This window comes from Impatiens glandulifera, chromosome 4, assembly GCF_907164915.1.
Source record: "Impatiens glandulifera chromosome 4, dImpGla2.1, whole genome shotgun sequence".
NCBI classification, from domain to species: Eukaryota; Viridiplantae; Streptophyta; class Magnoliopsida; order Ericales; family Balsaminaceae; genus Impatiens; species Impatiens glandulifera.
In genome coordinates, this window is record NC_061865.1 from 1,704,523 (window position 1) to 1,729,063 (window position 24,541).

The window sequence follows — 24,541 nt, forward strand, 5'->3', positions numbered from 1 at the left end:
ATTATTTTTTTTATTTCACCTTGTATATTTTAAGTTAAATTAAAAATATTGACATTGCATCAATTTTTTTTTTGCAGTGCATTGTTTTTTAATTTTTCATCTCTTATGGTGCCCTAGAAGGGGTGACCCGATGCGACATTATCTTATGGACTATTAGTCCATAACCGATATGATATTTCTCTTTTTGGGTAGAAAAATCATGATCGAAATAGTAATTCACTTGATTATGTATCTTTTTGTCAAAATGGAATATAGAAACTAATAAATTTATATGTATGAAAAGGTAGGTGATGAGAAAAATAAGAAGTCGTTTTCAAGAAAAAGATGGTCAATAATACTTTTATAAGATAAAATTGAGACCATTGGAAATATTGAGGGAGGAAGGTGAATGGAAAGTAGTGAACTCTCTTCTATCTAATTAAAGTCCACATATCTAATCAATTTTAATTCATATTTCTTCTAGATCTTTTCTCTCTCTCTTATTACTTAATTTCAATCAATTCAAATAATTATTATCAATAATAAAATAAAAGTCACGAAAGTTCTATTTACATATTAAACTTTTTTTAAATTATTTATATAATTTGCTTTCAAGAAAAGGTTGAAAAGATAAAAAACAAATGTGGTGACTAAGAATTATAAAGATTATTAATTATATTTTGTTTGTAAAGAATATGTGATTTTAAATGATTAACTAGTAACATCTATTAAAACTCCACTAAAATATTTGAAACACTAAAATATTTGAAGCGGCAGAAGTGATTTTTAAAAGATTAAAACTCACTAATCTATATATATATAATGCTTAAATTTTTAAAGTGTTCGAATTGCCGGGTCGAAAGAGTTGTGGTTAATTTGGATATATATGTGAGAGTAAATGGATATTTGGGTCGAATTGTAGGTTGACCCACCCATAAACTTAAAATGGTTAAAAATAAAATTAAAAATACTATAGATATGGTTCAAACTTGTAACCTAACAAAACAAGTACAACCCTTTAACCAACTAGGCTAATAACACTTTATATTTCAAATTCAATACCAAATTTGATGAACGCAGTGATTTATCAATAGTTTTTAATCGGTCATAATTCTCTTTTGACTCTGCGCTATAGATTTCATTATTATTAGTGAGCAATAATGAAAAAATTATGTCATATTTATAGAGATAGGGGACATAATTCATATGAATATAGTAAGTCTCGCATTTACTACTTTAATGGTAGTCTTTACATTTTCCCTTTCATTCGTAGTATGGAGAAGAAGTGGTCTCTAAAGGTCAAACTAATTGAGTTGAGAAATCAAACTGTATCAATTGTTTTAGAGATCGTTTTACAATGTGAGAGTAAATGAATACTTGAGTCGGATTGTTAGTTGACCCGCTCATAAACTTAAAACTGCTAAAAATAAAATTAAAAATGCTATTACATTTTTATCATAATATTTTTTTCACGATTTTTATATTATTATTCATGCAAATGCACATGCACAAGATACATGTTAGTTTGTATAATAACGGAAGTGAAAGTTGTGACCGTGAGATTTCATGTTACTTTCCTATATTAAAAAAATCGTAAATTTGAATATTGTAAATTTTAAGTGATTTTATTTTTATTTTTTTAATAATATATATATATTTTATGTATTTTTATTATTAAAATAGAGAATAATTTAATATTTTAATTAATGAATTAAGTCATAGATAAAAGACAATGAAATAATTTTTAATTAATTTAGTTATTATTTCAAACCAAACATGGTTCAAGTAACTATAGGCAAACAAAAAATAAAATGTACAAAATTAGAGTATCCTAAAAGTTTCAATTATGGAAATTTGAAAGTAACACTTAACCGGTCTATATATCCCAAATTAAATTTTTTTTCCATCATTTCTTATTTTTTTTTTAATCTGACCGTACACCCTTATTTGAAAACACACATTTACCCAAATCATTTTTTTGACTTTAAATAATACATTATTCATTCAACTATCATTTTCTAATTAGAATAATCAATTTATTAAACAAAAAAAACTTTTATATCTTTCTAAAAAGTTTACATAATAACCTAACCTTTTATAACCCTAAACGTAAGAAAGTTATTTAGTCAACCTAAATCCAATCAAAAGATTATCCAATCAAAAGATTATGCTAATTTGACTCAAATAATATTTAAATCAAACAAGTTCTTAAAATTTATTTTAAATTTTTATTTTTTATTTTTTATTTAATAAAGAAGAACTAGCATGATGCCAACGCAGAAACAGACGAAAAAAAGTAGATTGTGGTAGATTTCAGCCCCACCCACATCCCAAATAGATGCTATATATAATATAATATATTAGTGGGGTAAACTCAAAAAAATCTTTAAGCTCATTAATTTCAAACTAAAAAGCCTAAACTATATTAGTTGCGTTAATCTTCTTTTGCTCTTCCGTTCTCGGTAAAGATTTTAGATTGTTAGTTCAAAGACTCCTCACCACTCACCACTCACCAATTCAGCCCTCAACCGCTAGTGATTTTATTCATCGTTTTAGCTATTCGTAATTTGAGACGACGAATGTATTATGAGGCCTTAGTTTTACCAGTTGCAACTGCATTAGTTAAAAAAAAAATTCTGCAATGAAGACTGATTTGCATAATCGAATGAGAGACAATTTATTAATGATAGTTTATAATTTATGTTAAAAACTAATTTTCAACAATTGAAAATGAACAAATATTACAATATTTTTTAACAAGTTTCGTACAATTGTCTTCTTTTGTCTCAACTCATCAACAAAAATAAATTTGTAATTGTGTTTATTAAGATATTTTTTTTCGATTTACATTTTCATTGTAAAGTTTTAATTAATAAATACATTTATTTAATCGAACAAAGTACAAGTATAATTAAATTTAGCCCAAGAAATTATTTTTGCGTCCGCCTTGTCCACACATCATCGTCCTCTAGTTCCCGAAAAAATCGAACACGTAATTTTTTTATCTCTTAGGTTGACTATTTTTACTGGGACACTCGGGTCATTCGTTGTGGTTAAAATTTTTAATTTTTTTTATCTAATAATAAAAACAAGCTATTAGTGTTTTTCTTGGTCAAAATGAGAAAGATTGAGGTAGTATGGGTCCATGGAGACATTTCAAAATTTCAACCATCAATTTCAATAAGTTAAAGAGAAGTAGGACATACTACCCTCTTGCTCATTATAAAATTAAAATAAATAAATTAAATAAAGATTATTATCCCATAGGTCAGATGGATATTGACATTTTAAATAACCTAAACAAATCTAAGGGTGTGTTTGTTTTATAACTAAACTACATATATATTGTAGATCATGTTACAATTGATGTATCTATGTTATGTAATGAACAACATATTCAAAACAAGGCTAGGGTTTTACTTAACATCCATAAAGATTCTTGTTAATGTTGTATTTTAGACAGAATCTTCATTTTGTATCGCGGTTTTAATGAAATTTAATTTAAAAAAAAAAAAAATTTGCCCTACCAAACGAGGCCTAATATGTTGATTCTGTCACTCTCTTTCTTTCTCTCTAGAAGACAAAACGTGGGCAACTACCCAACTAATCTATACCCCTCAAAAAATATATAATAAATAATAATTAAGAGTGGAGCTTATAAATAATTAATTTTAATTAAGAAGTTAAAAAAATAACAAAGATGAAGTTCCTCAACTTTAGTTATCAGTTTAAATAAGTCTCTTAAATTTTATATCTTACAAAATAGTTTTTAAACATTATAAAATTATACAACTATCTCTAATTTTTAAATTAATAATTTTATTTTTGTTCTTTTTAATATAATTTGCAATTTTCAATTTAAAAATTATCCCGTTTAGAAATTTGTCTCAACATAACAATTTAAACCAAATTTAAAAAAAATAAATTAAAAACACAATTAAATATATAACATCATTATAAATTTTGTTTTTCCATATTTTTTTATTTTTTAAGAAAATAAAGGTATAATTTTTTTTTAAAATAGAACCTAGGAATAATAAATGCACACCCAAACCCGTGACTTTTTTATTTTTAAAAACCACAGTTCCATCAAAATTAAATCTTTCTATTTTAATGAGATATAACCCAAAATAATAAATGAATTCATGTCCTTTATTAATTAATTAATAAATTATATAGTGGTAGATAAAAATAACATGGCTGTTTGAAATTTTAACCGGTCTTGAACCATCCGGTCCGGTCAGTCCTTATGACCTGGCGGCCGGGTTGGCACATTTGACCCACGTGTCAAATAACGCCACTGAATGGTGGTCCCCACAAGATTTACGAAAAATAATTAATAATTAAGTATGGTAACAAAATACCCATTTTACCCTCGCATTTTATCTTAATGACATTGAAATCCCCACCACCGCCTCCATTTTCTTCAAGTATATAAGAGCAGTAGACTTATCAACAAAATTAGGTCATCAAATTTCAGATTCAAAATATGGATTTCTACACTTACGCTTTCGAAACCGATTTCTCCGGCGAATTTCCGATGGAATTTGAATCTCCGGCATGGGAAACAACGATGAATTTCAACAATTCTTTCCAATTCAACGATCAGATGATTCAAGAGACATCGGAGACGACGACGACTACGACATCATCAGACCTGGAGATTACATCGAATTCCGGGCAGAATCCGGCGATGGAGAAGTCGTACAGGGGAGTAAGGAAGAGACCGTGGGGGAAATTCGCGGCGGAGATAAGAGATTCGACTAGAAACGGAGTTAGGGTTTGGTTAGGAACTTTTGACAGTGCGGAAGCAGCTGCTATGGCGTACGATCAAGCTGCGTTTGCTATGAGAGGGATGACGGCTATATTGAACTTTCCGGTGGAGAAAGTTCAGGAATCGTTGAAGGAGATGAAGTATAGTTCGGAGGAAGGGAGTTCGCCGGTGATGGCGTTGAAGAAGAGACATTCGATGAGGAAGAGGAAGAATAGTAGTAGTAATATGAGTTGGAAAAGAAGAGAGAAAGAAGGGAAAGTTGTGTTGGAAGATTTGGGAGCTGAGTATTTGGAAGAACTATTGAGTTCTGCTGAAAGTGGTAGTAATCATCATCTTCATCATCCATGGTGAAAATTTGGGTATTGTTTATTATTTGAAGATTATGTTGTTGTTTTTAGAAGATGATGATAAGATATAATGGGAGAGAAATTGCTTATTTTTTTCTTCAAATTGTTTATTAGTATTATTATTATTATTTAGGATGAATTCATGATGGTGGAGTTGAAATCTATGATCAATTCAATCCATATATTGTAATTTAGGGGAAATTTTAATGGGCTTTATATTTGTAATAATAGTTTATTTAATTTGAACTTTCCATCAAATTCAATTTTCATACTATTTCATTTCATTGTATTTAAATCATACCTATCAAAAAATGAAAGGACATTCAGAGAGAGTAATCACTTAGCCTCTGAATTCGAGTAAGTTAGGCGAAAAATTCTACGTCTAGTTTAATAGTTAAGAGGGTGACTAATTCTTCGCATTTGGAGAAACGTTTCAGCATCGCGAGATTCGTCCTTCTTGAATGAGCATCTTTTGCGGAGATAACAATTTCCAGCTAGTGGTTCTAAAAAGATATATAAAAAAATAACATTAAATTGAGTGATTATAATAACATTATTTTATAAAAGTTTTTATATTAATATTTTTAAAACTAGGATATCAGGGCAAGCAACCTACCCTATCCTCTCGTAAGACCTGGGTAGGGTCGGACTTGCTCTGGGTTAATCCTAGACGAACCTTGGAATAGGGTCGGGCCTGCTGTTGAGTAAGCCAATGGGCCGAAAAAACTCGCTAGAAGTTTTAACACTAAAAAAAACTTTTTTTAACTAAAATTAGAGATTATGTCAGCTCAAATGAGTCTACTTCAATTTAAGAAGTTTTAAGTATAAATTGAACATGTGATGTTTAGTTTAATTCTAAATTTTGTCACTTGAACTGACAAATCATACTAATTTATTATACTAGTTTCTAAATCAAAAGCAAGTTGATAATATTTAATTTGATATTAGGAGATTTCATATATGTCATAATCCAATATCATCAAATCATAATATGAACTGTGGGCCAGAATTGGAAATCGGAAAAAGATGATATGGGTGAGGGGGGCCTGGTTTGGTTTCATCACATAATTGGTCCATTTCCTATCCAAACAACTAAGTCTCCACTAACTTTCTTCCAAACCTTCTAAACCCTAATTTTCCTTTTATATTTTATTAATGACGTTTTTCAAAGTAGTTATCTTAATATTATTATAAGGGAACCATATCATATTATATAATCCTTAATCTATATAACGAATTTTCATAGACCTGTATGCCGACATTTTGATATTTTATTTCCGTTTTTACAATACCATATGCCATTTTAAACATTTTACTTTTAGATGTTTTATAAATGGCTAAATCAATATAATTAATTTTATTACTTTGAGAATTTGTTAATATGTTTTATTTTCATTAATATTTTGAGTGTTTATTATAAAAAATGAATATATTAATAAAATAAAGATAGTCTATCTAAATGGAACATTTCAATCTGTACTATTATTTACAAATTTTGAAATAAATGGTAAGAGTCGGGTTCACAATCAAATATCATTTCTAACAACTTAATTCATCAATCAAAATATTCATCAATCAAAATATTAAATTAGCATGTATTATTTTTTTTTAAAATTTTATAATTATATATTAATACATGTCTTTTTGACAAAAAAAAAAAAAAAAAAAAAATTACTCAATTCCTCAATTTATTACCCATCAAAAAACTAAAGTTTATTTTAAAAAAACCCCTATGCTCTAAGTTTTATTTTTAAATAACATTCATAACAATAATATTATTTTATTATTATTATATGTATTCAAACAAAAATAAGTTACAAAACTTTTTATTGCTCTTTAATTATTATGAATGTTACATTTATTAACTAATTTAATTATTTTTATTTGAAAAAACCTACCGATCAAACTAATATTTTATATTATCAATACATATATTTAAATGAATATTCAATTTATTAACTAAATTAGCTTTTAATATAAATAAAAATTATTTAAAATATAAAAAGTGTTTAATTCCTTATGATGTGCCGCATGAAATGATATATATATATATATAGAGAAATGATTAGGTGAGGGAATTTGGTAAGGGAATTTGGTGAGGGAATGACGTGGCATAATCTTATTCGCTGAAAAAATTAAATAATTTTTCTCTTTTTTCTCTTTCCTCCCACTTTTACACTTTCCAACCAATGAAGGTGATGCCACGTCATTCCCTCACCAAATTCCCTCACTAAATTCCCTCACTCTATCACTCCTCATATATATATATATTTTGACCGATCCTAATCTTTCTATATATAATCTATTTATAGAATTAATCAAATGTATTATCTATCTATAAAAATAACTCATTAGGTTCTTTAAAACTTTATTTTCCTAGTTTTCATTTTTCAATTCAAAAGAAGAACAAGAATGAATCGTGTACCTTCACAAACCGAAGAAGTTAAATCATGGCTTGCTTCTCAATTTGGCGCTGTTGGTAAAGATGTACCCAAATTTGAATACAATTCTCAATCTATAGAATATTTGCATAGCCTCGTCATTCTCTCGAAGTCCAGCACCCGATCCGCTACCATCGTTTCAAACGATTTCATCCATAAAGCAGCCGAATATCGTTCCCAAGGTGGTCTTCATCCTCAATCCAAACATAGAAAAGTTACTCATAAAGTTTTACACATAATGATAATCAAGTTGTACCTTTTTTTTACTATTGAAGCTGCGAGGATGACGGAGATATTAAAGAAGGTGGGCATAGATCAAGACAGTTTATCGCCCAAGGCAGTTGAACTAACCCACATTGTGGCAGATGTGGCTAACAAATTGGATATTAGGGACACTGAGCTAAGCAGGTGAGAAAAAAACGATTTTTGGTCAGAATCTTGATTTTTCTTTATAGTTTTCTTGTAGCTATTGCAGAAATAACATTAAGGAAAGGCAGAGTGGATGAACAAAGAAGTAAAGCAAATAATGAGTCGAAACTTCTTCTTGACCATACTCGTAAGGCAATAGGAAGACTTACTTTTCTTAAACGGTACCAACATACCCACATTTTATCATCTCTCGATTTCTTTCTTCCTTAATCCTTCCTTTTCTAAACATCGCCCTTCCAGAGCTATGGAACAATTGAAGGATGACAATGGTTCGTCAGAAGCTCAGATGAAGAAATGGGAAGCTAACTTGGCTGTTATGGCTGCAAAAGAGAAACAATATGTTCAACAACATACAAACTTTAAGGTAAATCATTTTCAAACCCGCAATCAATATTAAGCACAAACAAACAATTCTTTTACCTAAATATTCATGCAGGAGATGCTAAATTGTATTGGATACAGTCCTGAAATCCGACATGGAAGTTTGACTGAAATGGCTGACCAACTTGAGGAGTTGGGGAGAAAAACAGAACCAATAGTCAATATTTTGAAGAGCTACCTAGACTTGCCTCCAGTAATAATTAATTTTGTTTAAATTTGAACCAAACCATTATAGGAAAATAATCAATTGGCTTTACCATGATTTGCAGGACATAAAAATGGCAGCTCTAGCAGTTGAAGATAAGAAACTGGAGTATGCTGCAGCTGAAACGTACCTGGAAGATTTGTTGGCGTTTTTGATGCCTCCCTCTCCCCCTTAAGAAATTGCAACAAGATTTATAACCTATCTTTTTGTATTATACACTTATTATTACGACAATGACCTTCGATAGGAAGATTGCATCTACTGTCTGAACATCTTCCTCCAAAGAAATTTGTGACCTTGGAAGAAATTTGCATTGCATTGCAGGAGCACTCACCTGCCCTTTTCTGATCCAATCTTGTATATGACTTTTCTGTTTTGGTTTAATTGCTTCCGCTTGATTCCACTGCTTGTTTATCGAGGTGGAATATTCAGCATCTTGAGAGATAAGCATGTCGCTTCTTGAACCTTTGTCATTCACATTGCCTCAATCACATCCGATGGCTTGAAGGCTAGTGAAGGGACCAATATTCATACAATATAGTACACAAATGGATGGAACATAAATTTAGATTATATTGTAGAAGCTGAACATAAATTAAGTATGAAACAACACCTTCCAAACAATGTTGGCCATTTCTATTAGTTCTAATGTTAATTATGCAATTAGTTAAGCATATGACAACACCTGAAAAAAGTTAACCAACAACAGAACACATTTTCTTCTAGTGATTAGGAACCTAAAATTTGTTGTATAATTGACCAATTGCTTTTTTTTGGGTATCAACAGTATCTACACAAGTGTTAAGAAGGTGCTGGATAGCATGAAATCATGACCCCCATTCTGAAATGAAATGTGCTTTCATCAACAGCCATAAGACAAAATTTTGATGTCAAATCAGAAAACTTTACTGTCGCGAATATGAAATGCAAAAACGTTGTCTGTTAACTTAACCAACTTACATTAGGCTGTCAATTCCCGCTTACTTTCTTATGAATGACTAGCCAAATCTCTCCCACTTTGATATCCTCTCGAAAACTCAATATCCATTTCAGAACTTGATCATCTTTCCTCCCTGTATAAGAAAATGACGAAATACAAAAAGGGGATAGTCATGTTATCTATTTCCTTCACACATTAGCCACATAGTTCTCTCATGTCCCTGTAAAAACGATAACAATATGATCTGCAAATTAAACCAGATAACATAAGTTCAATATAGCCTTGATTCCCATACCGTAGTGCACACATATTATAATGTAATACGAATCGATTCATCACAAACTAAGAGTGTAACATGATGGAATTAAACAAGAATTTTCAGCAGAATTAAACAACAAAGTTTGTAGCGACTGAACAATTATCTACGCTTTGGTAAGATCAATTCCAGCTTTCTTAGCAACAGCATCCAATCCATTCTTCTCAATTGTCTTAATCGCTTTAGTAGATAACCGCAGCTTGAGGAATCGCTTTCCAGCTTCCCACCATATCCTCTTGTACTGTAAATTCACAAACTGCAACTTCTTTGTCCTGTGGTTCGAATGAGAAACCTTGTTAGCTCTGTTTGCTTTCTTCCCTGTGAATGGACAAATTCTACCTGAAAGATTGAACTAATTGTTATGAATAGAACATGTAATGTATGCATTGAATGAAAGAAAGGTTGAGAAAGAGAGATTTACGAGCTACAGGTTGAAGACAGGGGTTGAATGGAGCAGAAATTGGCTTTGTAAGTACAAATTTAGGGATGGAAAGTTTGATGCCGGTTAACTGAGATGTAACAAAGCTTAGCTGCGATGGCGATGGCGATGGCGATTGTGGCTTGAAGAAACATCGACCGGAGGCTGCTGTGAGAGTAAGTAAAGCCATTTTTCCCGCTTTCTCTCTATCCTTTCTCGCGTATCTTCACCTTCCTTATCCTCTTTCTTTTTCTTCTGCTTACAAAAGCTTCAAAATTAGAAGATGAGATAACTCTATAACAAGAATTTTTATTTTATTTTATTTTTTTATCATTTTAAATTTAATAAAATCATTTATAAATATAAATTTATAGCTAAAGTTGTAGAAATATAACTTAAATTTATAAATAAATAAAATATTAATTTTATTAATTTAATTATCTTATTTTAGAAGATTTTTTATTATTGAATTTGATCAAAAACTCACATTTGAGTGAAGTTGTTATTTTATTTATTTATAAATATTAAAGTATTGTTCAGATAAAATATTGTTTTTTTATAATTTTAACAATAATTTTTTTTTATAGATATTATTAAACTATTTTGATCTCTAAATCTCTTAATTTTACCCGCAATAATTTGCCACGTCTTAACTTGAGTTTTGATTAAGAATGACGATTATCTACGTTTCACACGGTAGAATTACATAAAAGAAAATATTTCACATATTGAATATAAAATTTAGATGTTTTATTTAATTAATTTATTTTTTATCACTAAATATTTAAATTAATTAGTATTTAAAATTTAATATTTCTTCATTTTTACATGAGAAATAATTTAGGAGAATTAATGAAAAAAAAAATAAAGCAATCTGGTTGACGAAAAATAAAATAATTTTTTCCCTCTTACAACCATTTTTCATTCCCTCCATTATTTCTTTTTTCTTTTTTTTAACTTGATTTCATTTTTATAAAAGAGGTATTACCTTAATTTAAGTGGATAAATGATCATGATAAATTTCTTACAAGACTTCTTAAAATAATAAATTCTAAAAAAAAAAGATAATTCATTTAATTTAACAATTAAAAATTAATAAAATTAAAAATAACATCTAAGGTTCAAAACAATTTTAGTTTTAACATAAACAAAATATCAACAAATTATTGGAGAAAAAACATAAAATTGGAGATGTTTCTGAAAAAGAAAAATCAGGTTTACATCAACCACAACTGTTTTGCATTGAAACTTTGATTGATTGTTCTTCTAAGTGGACTATGAAATAATGAAATTTTCCTTTACAAAATAATAATTGTTGTTGAAGAAAAACTTATAATTCATTTGAAATTACAGTAGATAAAAAGATGAAAAGATTAGTACAAGTGTATAACAATAATGTTGCCAAAATAAAACCAATTTTATTATCTAAAAAGGCTTCTTAGTTTGATACTATCTATGGCTAATGGCTCATTCACTAAAACTAGAATCTTGAGAATCTGAAATCCAAAACTTCACCTCTATACTAAACCAACTTACATTAGTCTGTACTCTGTCGTCGATCAATCCAACTCGGTTTGCTTTCTCCCCCAAATCTCTCGAAAACTCAAAGTATCAATTTCAGAACTGGATCATCCATCTTTCATCCCTGTATAAGAAAATGGAAAATACAAAACGGGGGAAAGTCATTTCTCTGAGTTTCTACTCTAACTACCACTATGGTTTATCGCTACAAAACCGGGGAAAGTCATATTTCCTATGTTATGTCCCTGGAAAAACCAACAACCAACTGAAAGAAGAAGAAGAAGAAGATAAACAAATGCAAATAAAATCCTGATAACATAAAGTTCAATATCAAGTAACTGCAACTTAAAACAAATACAAGTATCATAATAGGCTACTACACTCCAATTGTTAAACGAAGATTGAAAACCTCTATTCTTCAAAGAAACAAGAAAAAACATATTTTATTTTTAGGCTAACAGTTTGGATACTCATATTGGGATCAGACAGACAAATCCAAAGTAGTTCAGTTTTGATTTTAGCAGAGAAATCATTACTCATGAATCATGGTCAGACCGACGAGTCCCCATCATCTGCTTCTCCTCTTCCCTGTATAAAAAAAGGATATGCATAATAAGACCCCGTTCGGTTTCTTTACTGTTGTTGAACTTGTTGGGCAGGCACACCACCATATCCGCCACCATATCCATTATCAGCCCCGTAATTTCCAGAGTTTTGAGAAGGATCATTTCTCCATCCTTGGTTTCCACCATAACCAGAAGAATTCCCATTCAAATCTCCATATCCGTAGCTTCCATGCATTTCTGAACCATTTCCACTCTGAACAGGACGACCTCCAACAGCACCATATCCTGCTGTTACTTGATTACCATAAGACCCATCACTTCCTCCACCATAGCCACCACCATAACCATAACCTTGATTCCCATATCCAGCAGCAGCAGCAGTTACACCTGCAGATTGACCCATCATGGCTGCTGCTGAATTCCCACCACCACTATTTGCATTTTGACCACCCCATGAACCAACATTACCATATCCTGAAGCAGCTTGGCCATTCCAAGACCCTTGTTGACCGCTTCCATAACCTGCACCAGTTGCATTAGGGTTTCCATAACCAGCGCCAGCTTGACCACCATAACCAGGGTTTGAACCACCATAACCACCGTAAACACCATAGTTCTCCCCACCACCGTATCCATAACTAGCTGGTGCATTATACCCAGAACCATACGAAGGATAACCGCCTCCTCCATTATCTTGAGACTTTCTCCCATCATAAGAACCACCCGAATTTCCTCCATAACCTCCACCAGCACCACCCATCGAACGTACACCACCACCGGGGTTGGCATCCTTAGGCATAGCCCGCTTCACTTCAACCATCTTACCTAGTAAATCATGAAAGTTCTTCACTACCACTCTATCAACAGCATCTTCATTTTCAAACACAATAAATCCAAACCCACGAGGCCTTTGAGTTTGCTGATCATACATAATGACCACATCGCTTACAGGCCCGAATGTTTCAAAATACTGACGGAATCCTTCCTCCGACAGTGTTGGAGGCAAACCTCCCACGAATATTTTCTTGGTCTTGTAGTTTCCACCACCACCACCCCCAAAACTTCTACCAACATTCGTGCTTCCTGGCCTTGAGGATGTTTGTTGTTCCTCTCTTGACATAGCCTTCTTTACATCAACCTGAATGATTCAAAACTATTAAAATAACATATAACACGATGAACCCTATAGAGAAATCAGCTTGAGTAACCTAAATGAAGAAACCCAACTCAAGTTATAATCAGGAAACAATCATAAACACAAATACCCCCATTTGTGCGATTTTTTGCCACAGGATAGAAATAGAATCTGAAGTATTGATTCAGAAACAAGTAAAATAGATAACAGGAAAGAATCAAGAATGAAAGATGTAAATTAAATGAGATCTGAATTCTGAACTGACCGTTCTACCATCTATCGTATGTGAATCGATAAGAACTCTATCAAGAGTGGAAGGATCTGCAAAGACGACGAATCCAAATCCTCTGGGTCTTCCAGTGGCCTTATCCTTCATAACAACAGTCTGAAGAACCTCTCCATAGAGCTCAAAATGATCCTTCAGCTTCTCCTCACTTGTTTCCCATGAAATCCCACCAATAAAAAGCTTCCCTTGATCGGAATCCATCTTTTTCTACTAAGTTTGGAAATCGAAGAGAAGCTGCGGTCTGGAATCTGAGGGTTTGTGGGGAAGAAGCCGACTGTAGAAGAAGAACAAGAAGGGTAAGGAGAGATAGAGAGAGAGCGTCTGTCTGGAAGGTGGCAAATTGACTTCAATATATTGGACAGTCAGGATCTCATAGTTATGAAACTTTGACGGCTGTGATCTTCTATGATGTTTTGTGTCGTTGTATTGCAAATTTTCAGCCCATAGAAATAACCCACGTGTCATTTAGGTCAAACCTTGTATATTTTTAAGGGCCTATTTTTAAGGCTTAGTTTGATTCTAATCACTCTAGGCTTAGTTTAAATTTAAAACTATGATTTTTATTACTTGATTCTGTTATTTGTATCAAACTACAAACATGTAAAAATGTTTTTTTGTGTAAAGGATAATGTAGTAGGCTACATTTTATGGCAACATAGGTTGTTTTTATTATTTTAGGGGCCGAAGTAGATTACGTTATTTTAGAGCATGATATGTTGTTTTATGACGTAAATTAATGAAAACATTCGTTTTAGTCTATTAAAAAATTGAATTTTTAAATCTCCAAATGTCCATTAAGGTTGAATAATCATGATTTATTGTTTTGGAATAAAATAAATTTAGATTTAACGTTAAAATATAATCTATGGAAAAAACTAAAAAGATAATATAAAATATATCAAAACAAAAGACTCTCCAAATTATATTTGAAAGTTTGCAGTAGTTAAGTTTTGAGTAAGAAAATTTTGATAAATTGTTTTAAAATTATTTTGTATTATGTTTTTTGACTTGGATTAGATAATTTTCTATTAATCACTCTCATATTTAAAATGGGTTTATTAATTTTAAAAAATACTTTTGTTAATATTAGAATTTAAATGAAATAATATTTTAAATCATTTATTTTTTTGAGACAAAGTAAACAAATATTAAGATCTCTTGGCTAGTCAAAGTATTGTTTAAATGAAAAATAAAACCTAAAGGAATTATTAATAGTTGAATCTAGAACTCAAAATCAACATACATAGTACCAGATTAAAATAAATTAAATACTCAATTTTTCCAAGTAATTTTTCCAATAAGGGCACAAACTATAGTATAGATTAATATGATCTTTGGGCAGTATATATATACAGCACAATTCATTTTTATTTCTATAAAAATTAAAAACCAATACTTGATATTACTATAGATTTGTATGGCTTTCCATATTATTATAAGAACACATATTTTTCACTATAAAGGGCGGTCGAGCAACGTGTAAAAGCTTTAGACATTCTCGATCATATCCAAGTTTGAATTGAGTAGTTGTATTTAAGAGAGTTCACCCCACTAATGTGTGCAAAAACATCCGAAGAATCGACAATGTCTTCTTCCTCTTCTTTCACACATACCTGCTAATAATAATAAATGTTGTAGACGAATAGATAAGAGGACCCTTTTGACCTTACAAAAATCTCAATTATTGTTTTTTACTTGCATACAATAACATTTATTTGAGTACCATTAATGTTGGATTGGTTTCTCATGTTCTTCAATGACTTTAACTTAAGAGTTTGGTGTTTAAAATTGAAAATGAAAAGAAATATCTTTTTGAGTTATGATCATTGGCAAGGGTTAATTGTTACCTTTTGAATTTCTCTGGATGGTTAGATATGTTCTTCGACCAATTGACTTGCGACAAAAGTTGAACTATGGACTAATGAAAAAAGGTTGACTTCTCTGTCTCCATGACTCGAACCAAGCTATAACGATGATTTTGTTACTTAGTGATAGAAAATGAGACCAAGAAAAATAAAATCCCAAGCAAAAACATATTATAGCATTAGTTGAACAAAATAATACTTACTATATCAAGTGTATAAATTTTATAATTGTCTAATGTTACCTTTTGGTTTATTATTTGAAGATGTTCTCCAACCAATAGGTTCGCCCCATGTCCTATTGAAGAACCATGAGAAATAGCTGCTCGACAATGGATAGGGTCGTCTTCTCCGTCTCCACAACTCGAACCAAACTGAATTTTTTACAATTTAATTACTAGAGTCAGAAAAATTTCTAGATATTTTTTTTGGTATATGTAAAAGAACAATTAATCATAATCACGAGTTAAAAGAAAGAAAAAAAACTCATATTCAATCATCCATCTATATATTCACAATATATTTACTATCAAATAATTTAAATAAAAAATATATAATCATAAAATAAAATCAATTATTATTTTTCATTACATCTAGGGCCTTGTTTTGATTGTTTTTTAGAAGATTGAGTTATGGTTTAAAGACTTTAATCAATGAAAAAATGAATATGATTTGAAATCAATACATAAATATATTTATATTTAACAATTAAATTTTATAAAAATAAATAAAATAGTATCAATTTTGTATTTTTTATTGATAATTAAAATAAAGTAATTTGAATTTTCAAACACACTAGAAAATGGAGAAAATTTTGCTTAATCACCTAAAATTGAAGTGGGCATTACTATAAAATTGTGTTCACAGTTATTCTCTGTTTTTTTTACATTTTCAAATAACCCAAAGATCAAAAGAAGAAAAAGAAGAGACTTACATCTTGTTATACTCTGTTTTTTTTTTTACATTTTCAAATAACCCAAAGATCAAAAGAAGAAGAAGAGACTTACATCTTTTATACTCTGTTATTTTTTACATTTTCAAATAACCCAAAGATCAAAATAAGAAGAAAAAGAGACTTACATCTGTTATACTCTGTTTTCTTTTACATTTTCAAATAACCCAAAGATCAAAAGAAGTAGAAGAAGAAGAGACTTACATCTTGTTATACTCTGTTTTTTTTACATTTTCAAATAACCCAAAGTTCAAAATAAGAAGAAGAATAGACTTACATCTTGTTATACTCTTTTTTTTATATATATATTTTCAAATAACCCAAAGATCAAAAGAAGAAGAGACTTACATCTTTACTTGTATCTTCTTCATTGCTCCCACAAGCTGCTCTTGATGACTGATCTCCAAATTGATCATTTTTAGCAAACCTTCCTCTTACTCTAAGTCTACCATCAGCCAATGTTTTTCGACAAGCATACTGCATTAAATTTTCATTTTTAAATCTTTTGTATATATGATCCCATAATAGGGTTTAATTATATACCTTGATCTTCTTGGTGAAATTCCTCTCCTTCCTCTTCTTCATATACCTATGGATCTTCTCCTTCCTTTGTTCTGCTGAAAGCTTTCCAACCTTGAATACTGTTGAATTCTGCTCAATGACATCAGAGTTATAAAATCTCCCATTTTTGGTGTTAATTAAGTTCAGATCTTGACAGTGATCACAGTCAAAGACTGGTGAATTTAATGGTACATTAATGGATGATTTATCATGATGATCAAAAGGGTATTCTTGGAATTGAAGTTGACCAAACATTTGATCATGATCATAATCTAGAAGAAACTGATAATCAGGAAAAGGGAATTGATGGTCTGTGGTAAAATCTATTGATGCTGATATGTCGGCGGCGGCGGCGGCGGTTGCCGGAATAATATCGGATGAGTTCTTTGATTCTGCAGAAAATAGAAGTTCCAATAAGTTGCCATTGAAGGAACTTGAGGTCTCCATGGATGGAAATTTACAAGCTTTTTAGAGATAGAGAGAGAAATGATACTGCTGTATATTAAGGTAGGAGGGATGTTTTAAATAGATTTGTCTAAAATAACAACATAGTTGGTTGGCTATATATAAGATGGTAGGAATGAACAAACATCTACGTCAGCATGAAACTAGTATGACAACCATTGAATTCACTCCACGTGGCATGTACATGGCATTCTCATGTTAAACCTAGGCCTTGTTTGGATATTGATTATTTAAATAACTTATTTGAAGTTAACTCACTAAAGTAGTTTAAGGGACAAAAATGATTTCTAAGATACAAGTTAAAAGTGAAATACAAGTGAACAAATTGAAGAATTGAAGTTCGGGTGTGCTTGACTTTTTTTTGGGAAAATTATGAATGAAACAAAAACTTTAATTTTTTTCTTTCCATTTTTAGAATTAGAGAAATAAATAATTTAATTAAAAAGAAAAAAAAATTAAGAGGTTATGTCACAATTTTAGGGTTAATTTTTACTTTTTTATATATTGGACATTAACCCAAACTTAGATTTGACCCTACACTCAGTACGCTTTAAGCTGGAGTGAATGTTATAGTTATCAGGTTGTCGGTCTGACTAACTTTCAATATTAAAAAAACTCATTTAAAATATATATTATTTGGGGATACCAACCCTAAATTCCAGAGTTCGAGTCGGTCAGACGAAAAGTTCTGCTCCTGGTTAAATGATTAAGTGTGTTTGCGGGTTACATACTTAATCCGTTGTCCCATTACGTTCTAAAAAAATATCTTATTTGATATGATGTTATAAAAAATTATGTTATTAGTGAAAAAAGTTTAAAGGTATAAATATTAAATATTTAATAAAAAAAGTATTTATTTAAAAAATAAATAAAAAATATTTTAGTATTTTAGATGATAAATTAATTAATTTAATTGATGATGAGATGAGTGAAAAAATAAATTATTTAAATAATTCAATAATTATTCAAATATTTTTTAACAAACAAAATCATACTTATCAAGTTTGACTATGGTTTATGTTAGTTTTAAACGTTAAAATAAATAAATTATTTGGAGTTATTTAAATAATCTTGATTTGATTGGTAAGATGTTATAAAAAAATATGTTATTAGTGAAAATATTTAAAAATATTAATATTTAATGAAAAAATATTTAAAAAAATAAAATAAATAACAATTATTTTAATTTTTGGTTGACAAATGAAATAATTTGATTGATAAAGAAATAAGTAAAAAAATGATGAATTAAAAAAAGGCCTTATCTAAGGTTTGATTATTATTTTTTTATTTTCTATTTCTGAAATTAAACAAAATTAAAAATTGTCCAAGTATTAATCCACGTTATATTATTAGTCTATTTATAGATGTAAAATTTCTTTGCAATAGAAAAAAAACAAGTAAGCCTTATAATAAACTATATTTAGAAAGAAAAAAAACGTTTATAGAAGCTATTAATACTGTTATTGTTTTGATTAAGTGATTGTATTTACTTTACTTTTAAATTATATTTATATTTAATTATAATAATATAAAGCCATACATATAAATTACCTTAATTTAATGGAATTTGATACTTGATTATTCATTAATTAAAGGCATTGGACATTTGGACCACAAGGATTGTCTCAATATTACATTAGAATTTTTTTTAAAAGTACACTATTTAATTATCTCGAATTAACAGTAATATAGAAACGTGACTTAAAAGTTTTTTTTTCTTTTATAGTATTTTTAATATTTTAATTTCTATGAAATATATTAAAAACATAATTAACTATTTTCTTATTATTATAAAATGTTCAGACTGAATAATTATTATTTAATTTATTTGTGTCAATTTATTAAACTTATTATTCAATGTGATTTTTTTTTTCTTTCAAAAAGTTAGTTAAAGAATTTAGTATACTTATTTTTTTCTTAAAATTGACAAAATATTATTATAATATTTGAGATCATGTTTATAGAACCAATGGGAATGGGATTATATGAATTTTTATTATAAAGTATAAATATTTCCATAATCATATGAAAAATAAAAAAAAGTGTTTATTGTTTCATTGCATTATAAAAATTATAAATAAGATATAGTTAATCTATTCACTAGCATTTCCATGATGCTTCTTTTATATTTAACACCCAATTATGAATATTACGGAATTTTAAAAAAAAATCTTAGTAATGACTTTCTTCCTTTCTGTTTCTTTTTCTTTATAATTATTATTTTTAAATAAAAATATTCAAATTATATCATTATTTGTTTTAAAGGAAACATTTTTATGTTAGAACATAAAAAGATAAAAGACATAATTTGCGTTAAGAAATTATTGTGTATAAAATAGATTCTTGTTTCCTTTCTCAAAGAATGTTTTTCATGGCCAATCAAAGTGCAAACTTTAAGACTTTCAATGAATCATCTTGTTTTTTTTTTCTTCTTATTTCCTTTTATTATTATTGTTTGTAACATTTTTCCATTGTGAAATGAGCCACATTTTGAGCAATATTCTTGCCACATCATTCAATACACAATGTCTCTGTCTTTTTTCCCATTTTGACACAAACATTGTGTGTAAATATAGGTCGGTTGGCATAGTGTATCGAAAAGATGACAAAAGAATCCCGATAGTGTTGATAAAGCTAAATATCTCACGGGTTATTCTCGATTGATTGTGGAAGAATATTAATATTGTCGTTTTTCAAATTTTAAGTGAGAATTGCAAACATTTATAAGAGTATTGATCTATAATAGAAAGATATGTGAAGATAGCATATTGTGATTGAGTTGTTTGACTATGACAAAAGTTTAAAAATGGTTAAGTTATTTAAAAACCATCAAATATTATTCATACAAAACAGAGTATTTTAACAAGAATTTACATAAAAATAATTATCATTAACATGTATATCTCTCTAAAAATTAGAGAAGATCTAACCCATTTAAAGGTTAAAAAAACTTCTTTTTGCAGCATCTAGAATTAGGGTTTATCTTTTTATGCTGAAAATAAAGAAAGATTTAGGGTTCATAAAGATTTTAGACCTGCTCAAACTAAAGAAAGATTTGGATTTGCAGCATCTAGAATTAGGGTTTATCTTCTTTTTGCTGAAACTAAAGAAAGATTTTTCGTCAAGATTTTAGACCTGCTGAAACTAAAGAAAGATTTGAATTTGCAACCTGCATCTAGAATTAGGGTTTTCATCTTCTTTTTGCTGAAACTAAAGAAAGACTTTGGGTCATCAAGATTTTAGACCTGCTGACACTAAGGAATGATTTGGATTTGCATCATGCATCTAGAATTAGGGTTCATCTTCTTTTTGCTGAAACTAAAGAATGATTTTGGGTTCATCAAGATTTTAGGCCCTGCTGAAACTAAAGAAAGATATGAATTTGCAACCTGCACCTAGAATTAGGGTTCATCTTCTTTTTGCTGAAACTAAAGAAAGATTTAGGGTTCATCATTTAGGCCTTCTGAAACTAAAGAAAGATATGAATTTGCAATTTGCACCTAGAATTAGGGTTCTTCTTTTGGCTGAAACTAAAGAAAGAATTACGGTTCATCAAGATTTTATGCCTGCTAAAACTAAAGAAAGATTTGGATTTGCATACTGCATTTATATTTAGGGTTCATCTTCTTCTTGCCTAATTACTTATCCCATTAACAACAAACCAGCAAGAATCAAACCTCAATCCTCATCCTAAAACTATCAAATATATAAAGCAAATGAAGATCTACACTAATAACATAACAGTAACTATACTTAAAATGTTATACCATAACACATGATCATGTTACTAATTTCATCAACATATAATAAAACCCTAAACCCCAAATCCAACAAGAAGCCTCAAATTGCAAGAACCGATTCGAATATTCGCAATTGAATGAAAAACAAATCAATTTAATGGGCCTGCGGTGGAGCCGAGGGAAGGAGTTCCAAGAAGACTAGCCTGTTGCATATCGAGTTCGTTAAGCTGCTGTTCGCGATCCATTTCGATGATGAGAGGGACGATCAGAATAAGGAAGGTCGTACCAGCGATCCAAGCAGCTTTTTTGGTGGATTCTAGGAGGCGATTCGCCACGTAACCTACGTCAGAAGCCGCTCGCTTTCCTCGGTAGACAATCGGAGATTGGGAGACGGCGTTTGAAAACTTCGATAGGATACCGCCTCGAGACGCCATTAGAGATTGAGAGACAGAGAGGAGGGAAGATCAGACGATGATGATTCAGTGACGGTGAGAATCGCATAGATCAAACCGCCTAGGGTTTCATCCGATTTTTATGGGCTTATCTTTGGGCTTTAATGATGGGCTTTATTTTCAAATATTACTCATTCTTCTTCCACTTTTTTAATCCCCAACTCCATACTCCATATACAATTAAAATTATGGATCATTCATAAATTCCAAAATTTTAGTGGCTAATAAAGGGTGTCTCCGAATGAACCAAAATGCGATAGAAGAATATGGATAATTTTAATGTGGGACAATTTTCAATAAGATAGAGTTGTTCCAACTTTCTTGTTTTTGAGAGAAATTATGAAAGTTTAGGGTTTTCATTAAAATCATTTTTTTCGGGTTGAGTGCGATAAGTAGTGAGAATCTTCTAAATGATGATGATAGATGTATACACAAATGTCTTATCTTAGTTAATCAATGTTGGTTGTGTCTCAAACAGGTGGAGAAGTTCTTTAGAGTATTCTTTGTAACATTACTCGTATTCATTGAATTATGTTGGGAATCATTGGTGTGTGACGGGAACGTGAATTGAGGCGACAGTTAGATTTACATGTCTTAGACAATGTGACTATATCTCTATTATTTTTTGATAAATAATTTAGTGGGAGAGGAATCACAAAACTTTCAACAATCTCAAACGATCATTGTGGATCCCACACAATGTTATGATCTTGACAATTAAATGAGATTCGATTTAGAAAATCGACAAATTCAGTGTAAGATATCCGCACACGTTAATTTTTAATATAATTAATTTAAAAAATAAATAATATTAAAATTAATAATTATAAAATTAATTAAATGAATTTATTTATTTAAACAGGTAATAATTTAAAAATATAAATTCATTTATAAAATCTAAATAATTTATAAATTGATAAAATCATTTAAAAAAGTTTAAGAGTTTAACTAAATTTGTCTATTTTTTTTTATCTCATTTCAAATTGTAAAATTTTAAAGTAATTTGATATTTTAAATGTATTACTTGAACTAAATATCTATAAATTTTATAATTAAGATTTTAACTTAAAGCAAATACAAATAGGAATGACATATTTGAAAAGAAAATAATAATGTTTGATTGAAATGGGCAAAACCAAAACATTAGATGATGATATATTCCCACAAAACAGACAAACAAACAATTAACCTGTTAATTACATGGGGGGCATCATTCACATTTGATTTAGTCTATAGAGATTTTTTCAAAAATAAAATAAAATAAAATAGTAATATGGACAAATTTGACTCCTTTGTTTTACATTGAGAAGCCCTTAACTTTCCACAACCATTTCAAAATTAACCCCCAACTTAATAGTAATAGTAATAATAATAATAATCTAAAAGTGAATCATTTCATGCCAATAGCCAAAAATTTCTATGGGTTTTAGTATTGAGAATGAAGCCTGCATTTTGACCTTTCCTTTGGACAGCCACACAACTGCATTTGCTATTCTCAATTAAGTATTCTGCCGTGTCTATTCCCCCTCTTAAGGATCCACTCTTCATTTGCCTAGTAAATTATTTACACAAATAAATATCATTTTAGATAGAACTAAATATTATTATGAAATTTTTGACTTGTTACCTTAATATATCATTTGATAGACTTCTCCTTTGGCCTATGACAAGTAGATCCACGGAGTGATACGTGCTATGGTGAAGGATTAAGTTTGGTTTATCCCTCGGATCCATGACTACCACCTTCTCGACTTGCACTTTGAGTTTCGGTTGAGCCTTTTCGCATACTTGCTTTAAAACGTCGATGAAATCAACCTCTCCTCCTCCCCCTATTGTTCCTCCTACTCCTACTCCTCCCGTTCCTCCACCACCACCATAACCGCCACATCCACTACCTCCTCCTCCACCACTGCCTCCGCCTCCGCCGCCTCCACCTCCGCCTCCGCCGCCTCCACCTCCACCTCCACAACTACCTCCCACGCCACCTCCCACGCCTAACTTGCTCATGTCCATCATGAGGGAGGTGGCGGATGCAAAGGAACTAGCGGTTGTAGAAGGGGTCCTTTTAAAAAGGGTAACGAGGGGATTCTTCCACATGTTAGGACTATCGAGGTGCAAAAGAATGAGGGTGTCCTCCTCTACAACTGCATGGGCAAGAGCATATTGGAGAGCGGATGCTGACTCGCGTGTGGGCTCAGCCACCACCATGATCTTTCGTGCCAATACAGGTGTCGCAGGTGGTTTAACGGTGTCGCGTGCCATTCAATTTTTTTGTTTTGGGGTGGTCAACTAGAATTAATCGAGTTTTAGGAAGGACAAAAGGAATGAGATGTCCATAGTGCTTTTTTTTCTCCCTTGAAGGAGGAGCTAACCAAAATAAGATCTGTTATTAATGTTTTGTGATTCACAATGTTTTGCTCCTAAATTTGAGGTCATCTAAATCTCCATCCTTTGTTTTTTTAATGCCCAAAATAGAAAGGTTATTTTAAGAAATTGAGTATGTATATATTCATTCTACAAATATATCTATATTGACTAGAATGTTAATTAACCGTCTATGCAAACTAATAAATTTTAACACTTTACAAACAAAACATAATATTAAAAAGTGTTGACTAACAAAAATTCTTATGATTAGAAATAGAAATTAAAAGTGAAACAAAACATTTTATGAACTTTTGTTTTTGTGAAACAAATTAAAAGTGATATAAAATTTAAATTATATAAAAGAAGAAATAGAAACACATTCTAAGTGAACAATCCCAAGAACT

At 30.1% G+C, this 24,541-nt stretch overlaps 6 protein-coding genes across 7 annotated transcripts; 1 reads left to right on the plus strand and 5 right to left on the minus strand.

Annotated features, from left to right (window-relative positions):
• The first annotated feature begins 4,434 nt into the window (after positions 1-4,434).
• On the plus strand, positions 4,435-5,309 carry LOC124933514 (ethylene-response factor C3-like). The gene has a single exon (XM_047473929.1). The coding sequence runs from the start codon at positions 4,469-4,471 to the stop codon at positions 5,102-5,104; it is 636 nt and encodes a 211-aa protein (XP_047329885.1). The 5' UTR covers positions 4,435-4,468; the 3' UTR covers positions 5,105-5,309.
• Positions 5,310-9,793: 4,484 nt separating this feature from the next.
• LOC124933515 (50S ribosomal protein L28, chloroplastic) lies at positions 9,794-10,502 on the minus strand. Its single transcript, XM_047473930.1, has 2 exons — positions 10,234-10,502; positions 9,794-10,151 (listed from the first exon to the last, which is right to left on the minus strand). The coding sequence occupies exons 1-2, from the start codon at positions 10,418-10,420 to the stop codon at positions 9,919-9,921; spliced, it is 420 nt and encodes a 139-aa protein (XP_047329886.1). The 5' UTR covers positions 10,421-10,502; the 3' UTR covers positions 9,794-9,918.
• A 1,047-nt stretch (positions 10,503-11,549) lies between these two features.
• On the minus strand, positions 11,550-14,049 carry LOC124933513 (heterogeneous nuclear ribonucleoprotein 1-like). Of its 2 annotated transcripts, XR_007098988.1 has the most exons (3): positions 13,718-14,049; positions 12,288-13,455; positions 11,550-11,875 (listed from the first exon to the last, which is right to left on the minus strand). XR_007098988.1 is itself a non-coding variant. In XM_047473928.1 (2 exons), the coding sequence occupies exons 1-2, from the start codon at positions 13,937-13,939 to the stop codon at positions 12,385-12,387; spliced, it is 1,293 nt and encodes a 430-aa protein (XP_047329884.1). In that variant the 5' UTR covers positions 13,940-14,049; the 3' UTR covers positions 12,048-12,384. The 2 variants fall into 2 exon arrangements, 1 of the variants encoding a protein (XP_047329884.1); XM_047473928.1 differs by lacking the exon at positions 11,550-11,875 and having other exon boundaries at positions 12,048-13,455.
• A 1,191-nt stretch (positions 14,050-15,240) lies between these two features.
• Positions 15,241-17,560, minus strand: LOC124933766 (zinc finger protein CONSTANS-LIKE 5-like). The gene is made up of 3 exons (XM_047474206.1): positions 17,096-17,560; positions 16,901-17,029; positions 15,241-15,351 (listed from the first exon to the last, which is right to left on the minus strand). The coding sequence occupies exons 1-3, from the start codon at positions 17,558-17,560 to the stop codon at positions 15,241-15,243; spliced, it is 705 nt and encodes a 234-aa protein (XP_047330162.1).
• Positions 17,561-21,303: 3,743 nt separating this feature from the next.
• LOC124936695 (mitochondrial import receptor subunit TOM9-2-like) lies at positions 21,304-21,818 on the minus strand. Its single transcript, XM_047477213.1, has one exon. The coding sequence runs from the start codon at positions 21,750-21,752 to the stop codon at positions 21,468-21,470; it is 285 nt and encodes a 94-aa protein (XP_047333169.1). The 5' UTR covers positions 21,753-21,818; the 3' UTR covers positions 21,304-21,467.
• Positions 21,819-23,328: 1,510 nt separating this feature from the next.
• LOC124933767 (glycine, alanine and asparagine-rich protein-like) lies at positions 23,329-24,032 on the minus strand. The gene has a single exon (XM_047474208.1). The coding sequence runs from the start codon at positions 24,030-24,032 to the stop codon at positions 23,394-23,396; it is 639 nt and encodes a 212-aa protein (XP_047330164.1). The 3' UTR covers positions 23,329-23,393.
• Between the last annotated feature and the right edge of the window lie 509 nt (positions 24,033-24,541).

What these genes read in the sequence shown, in the direction of transcription:
- LOC124933514 (XM_047473929.1), top strand. Translation starts at nt 4,469, where the DNA reads ATGGATTTCTACACTTACGCTTTCGAAACCGATTTCTCCGGCGAATTT.
- LOC124933515 (XM_047473930.1), bottom strand. Translation starts at nt 10,420, where the DNA reads ATGGCTTTACTTACTCTCACAGCAGCCTCCGGTCGATGTTTCTTCAAG. An exon ending in CTGTCTTCAACCTGTAGCTC is followed by an intron (nt 10,152 to 10,233) that starts GTAAATCTCTCT and finishes TCAATCTTTCAG; the next exon opens with GTAGAATTTGTCCATTCACA.
- LOC124933513 (XM_047473928.1), bottom strand. Translation starts at nt 13,939, where the DNA reads ATGGATTCCGATCAAGGGAAGCTTTTTATTGGTGGGATTTCATGGGAA. An exon ending in ATACGATAGATGGTAGAACG is followed by an intron (nt 13,456 to 13,717) that starts GTCAGTTCAGAA and finishes TGAATCATTCAG; the next exon opens with GTTGATGTAAAGAAGGCTAT.
- LOC124933766 (XM_047474206.1), bottom strand. Translation starts at nt 17,560, where the DNA reads ATGGAGACCTCAAGTTCCTTCAATGGCAACTTATTGGAACTTCTATTT. An exon ending in ATTTCACCAAGAAGATCAAG is followed by an intron (nt 17,030 to 17,095) that starts GTATATAATTAA and finishes AATTTAATGCAG; the next exon opens with TATGCTTGTCGAAAAACATT. An exon ending in AAGAAGATACAAGTAAAGAT is followed by an intron (nt 15,352 to 16,900) that starts GTAAGTCTCTTC and finishes TATTATTAGCAG; the next exon opens with GTATGTGTGAAAGAAGAGGA.
- LOC124936695 (XM_047477213.1), bottom strand. Translation starts at nt 21,752, where the DNA reads ATGGCGTCTCGAGGCGGTATCCTATCGAAGTTTTCAAACGCCGTCTCC.
- LOC124933767 (XM_047474208.1), bottom strand. Translation starts at nt 24,032, where the DNA reads ATGGCACGCGACACCGTTAAACCACCTGCGACACCTGTATTGGCACGA.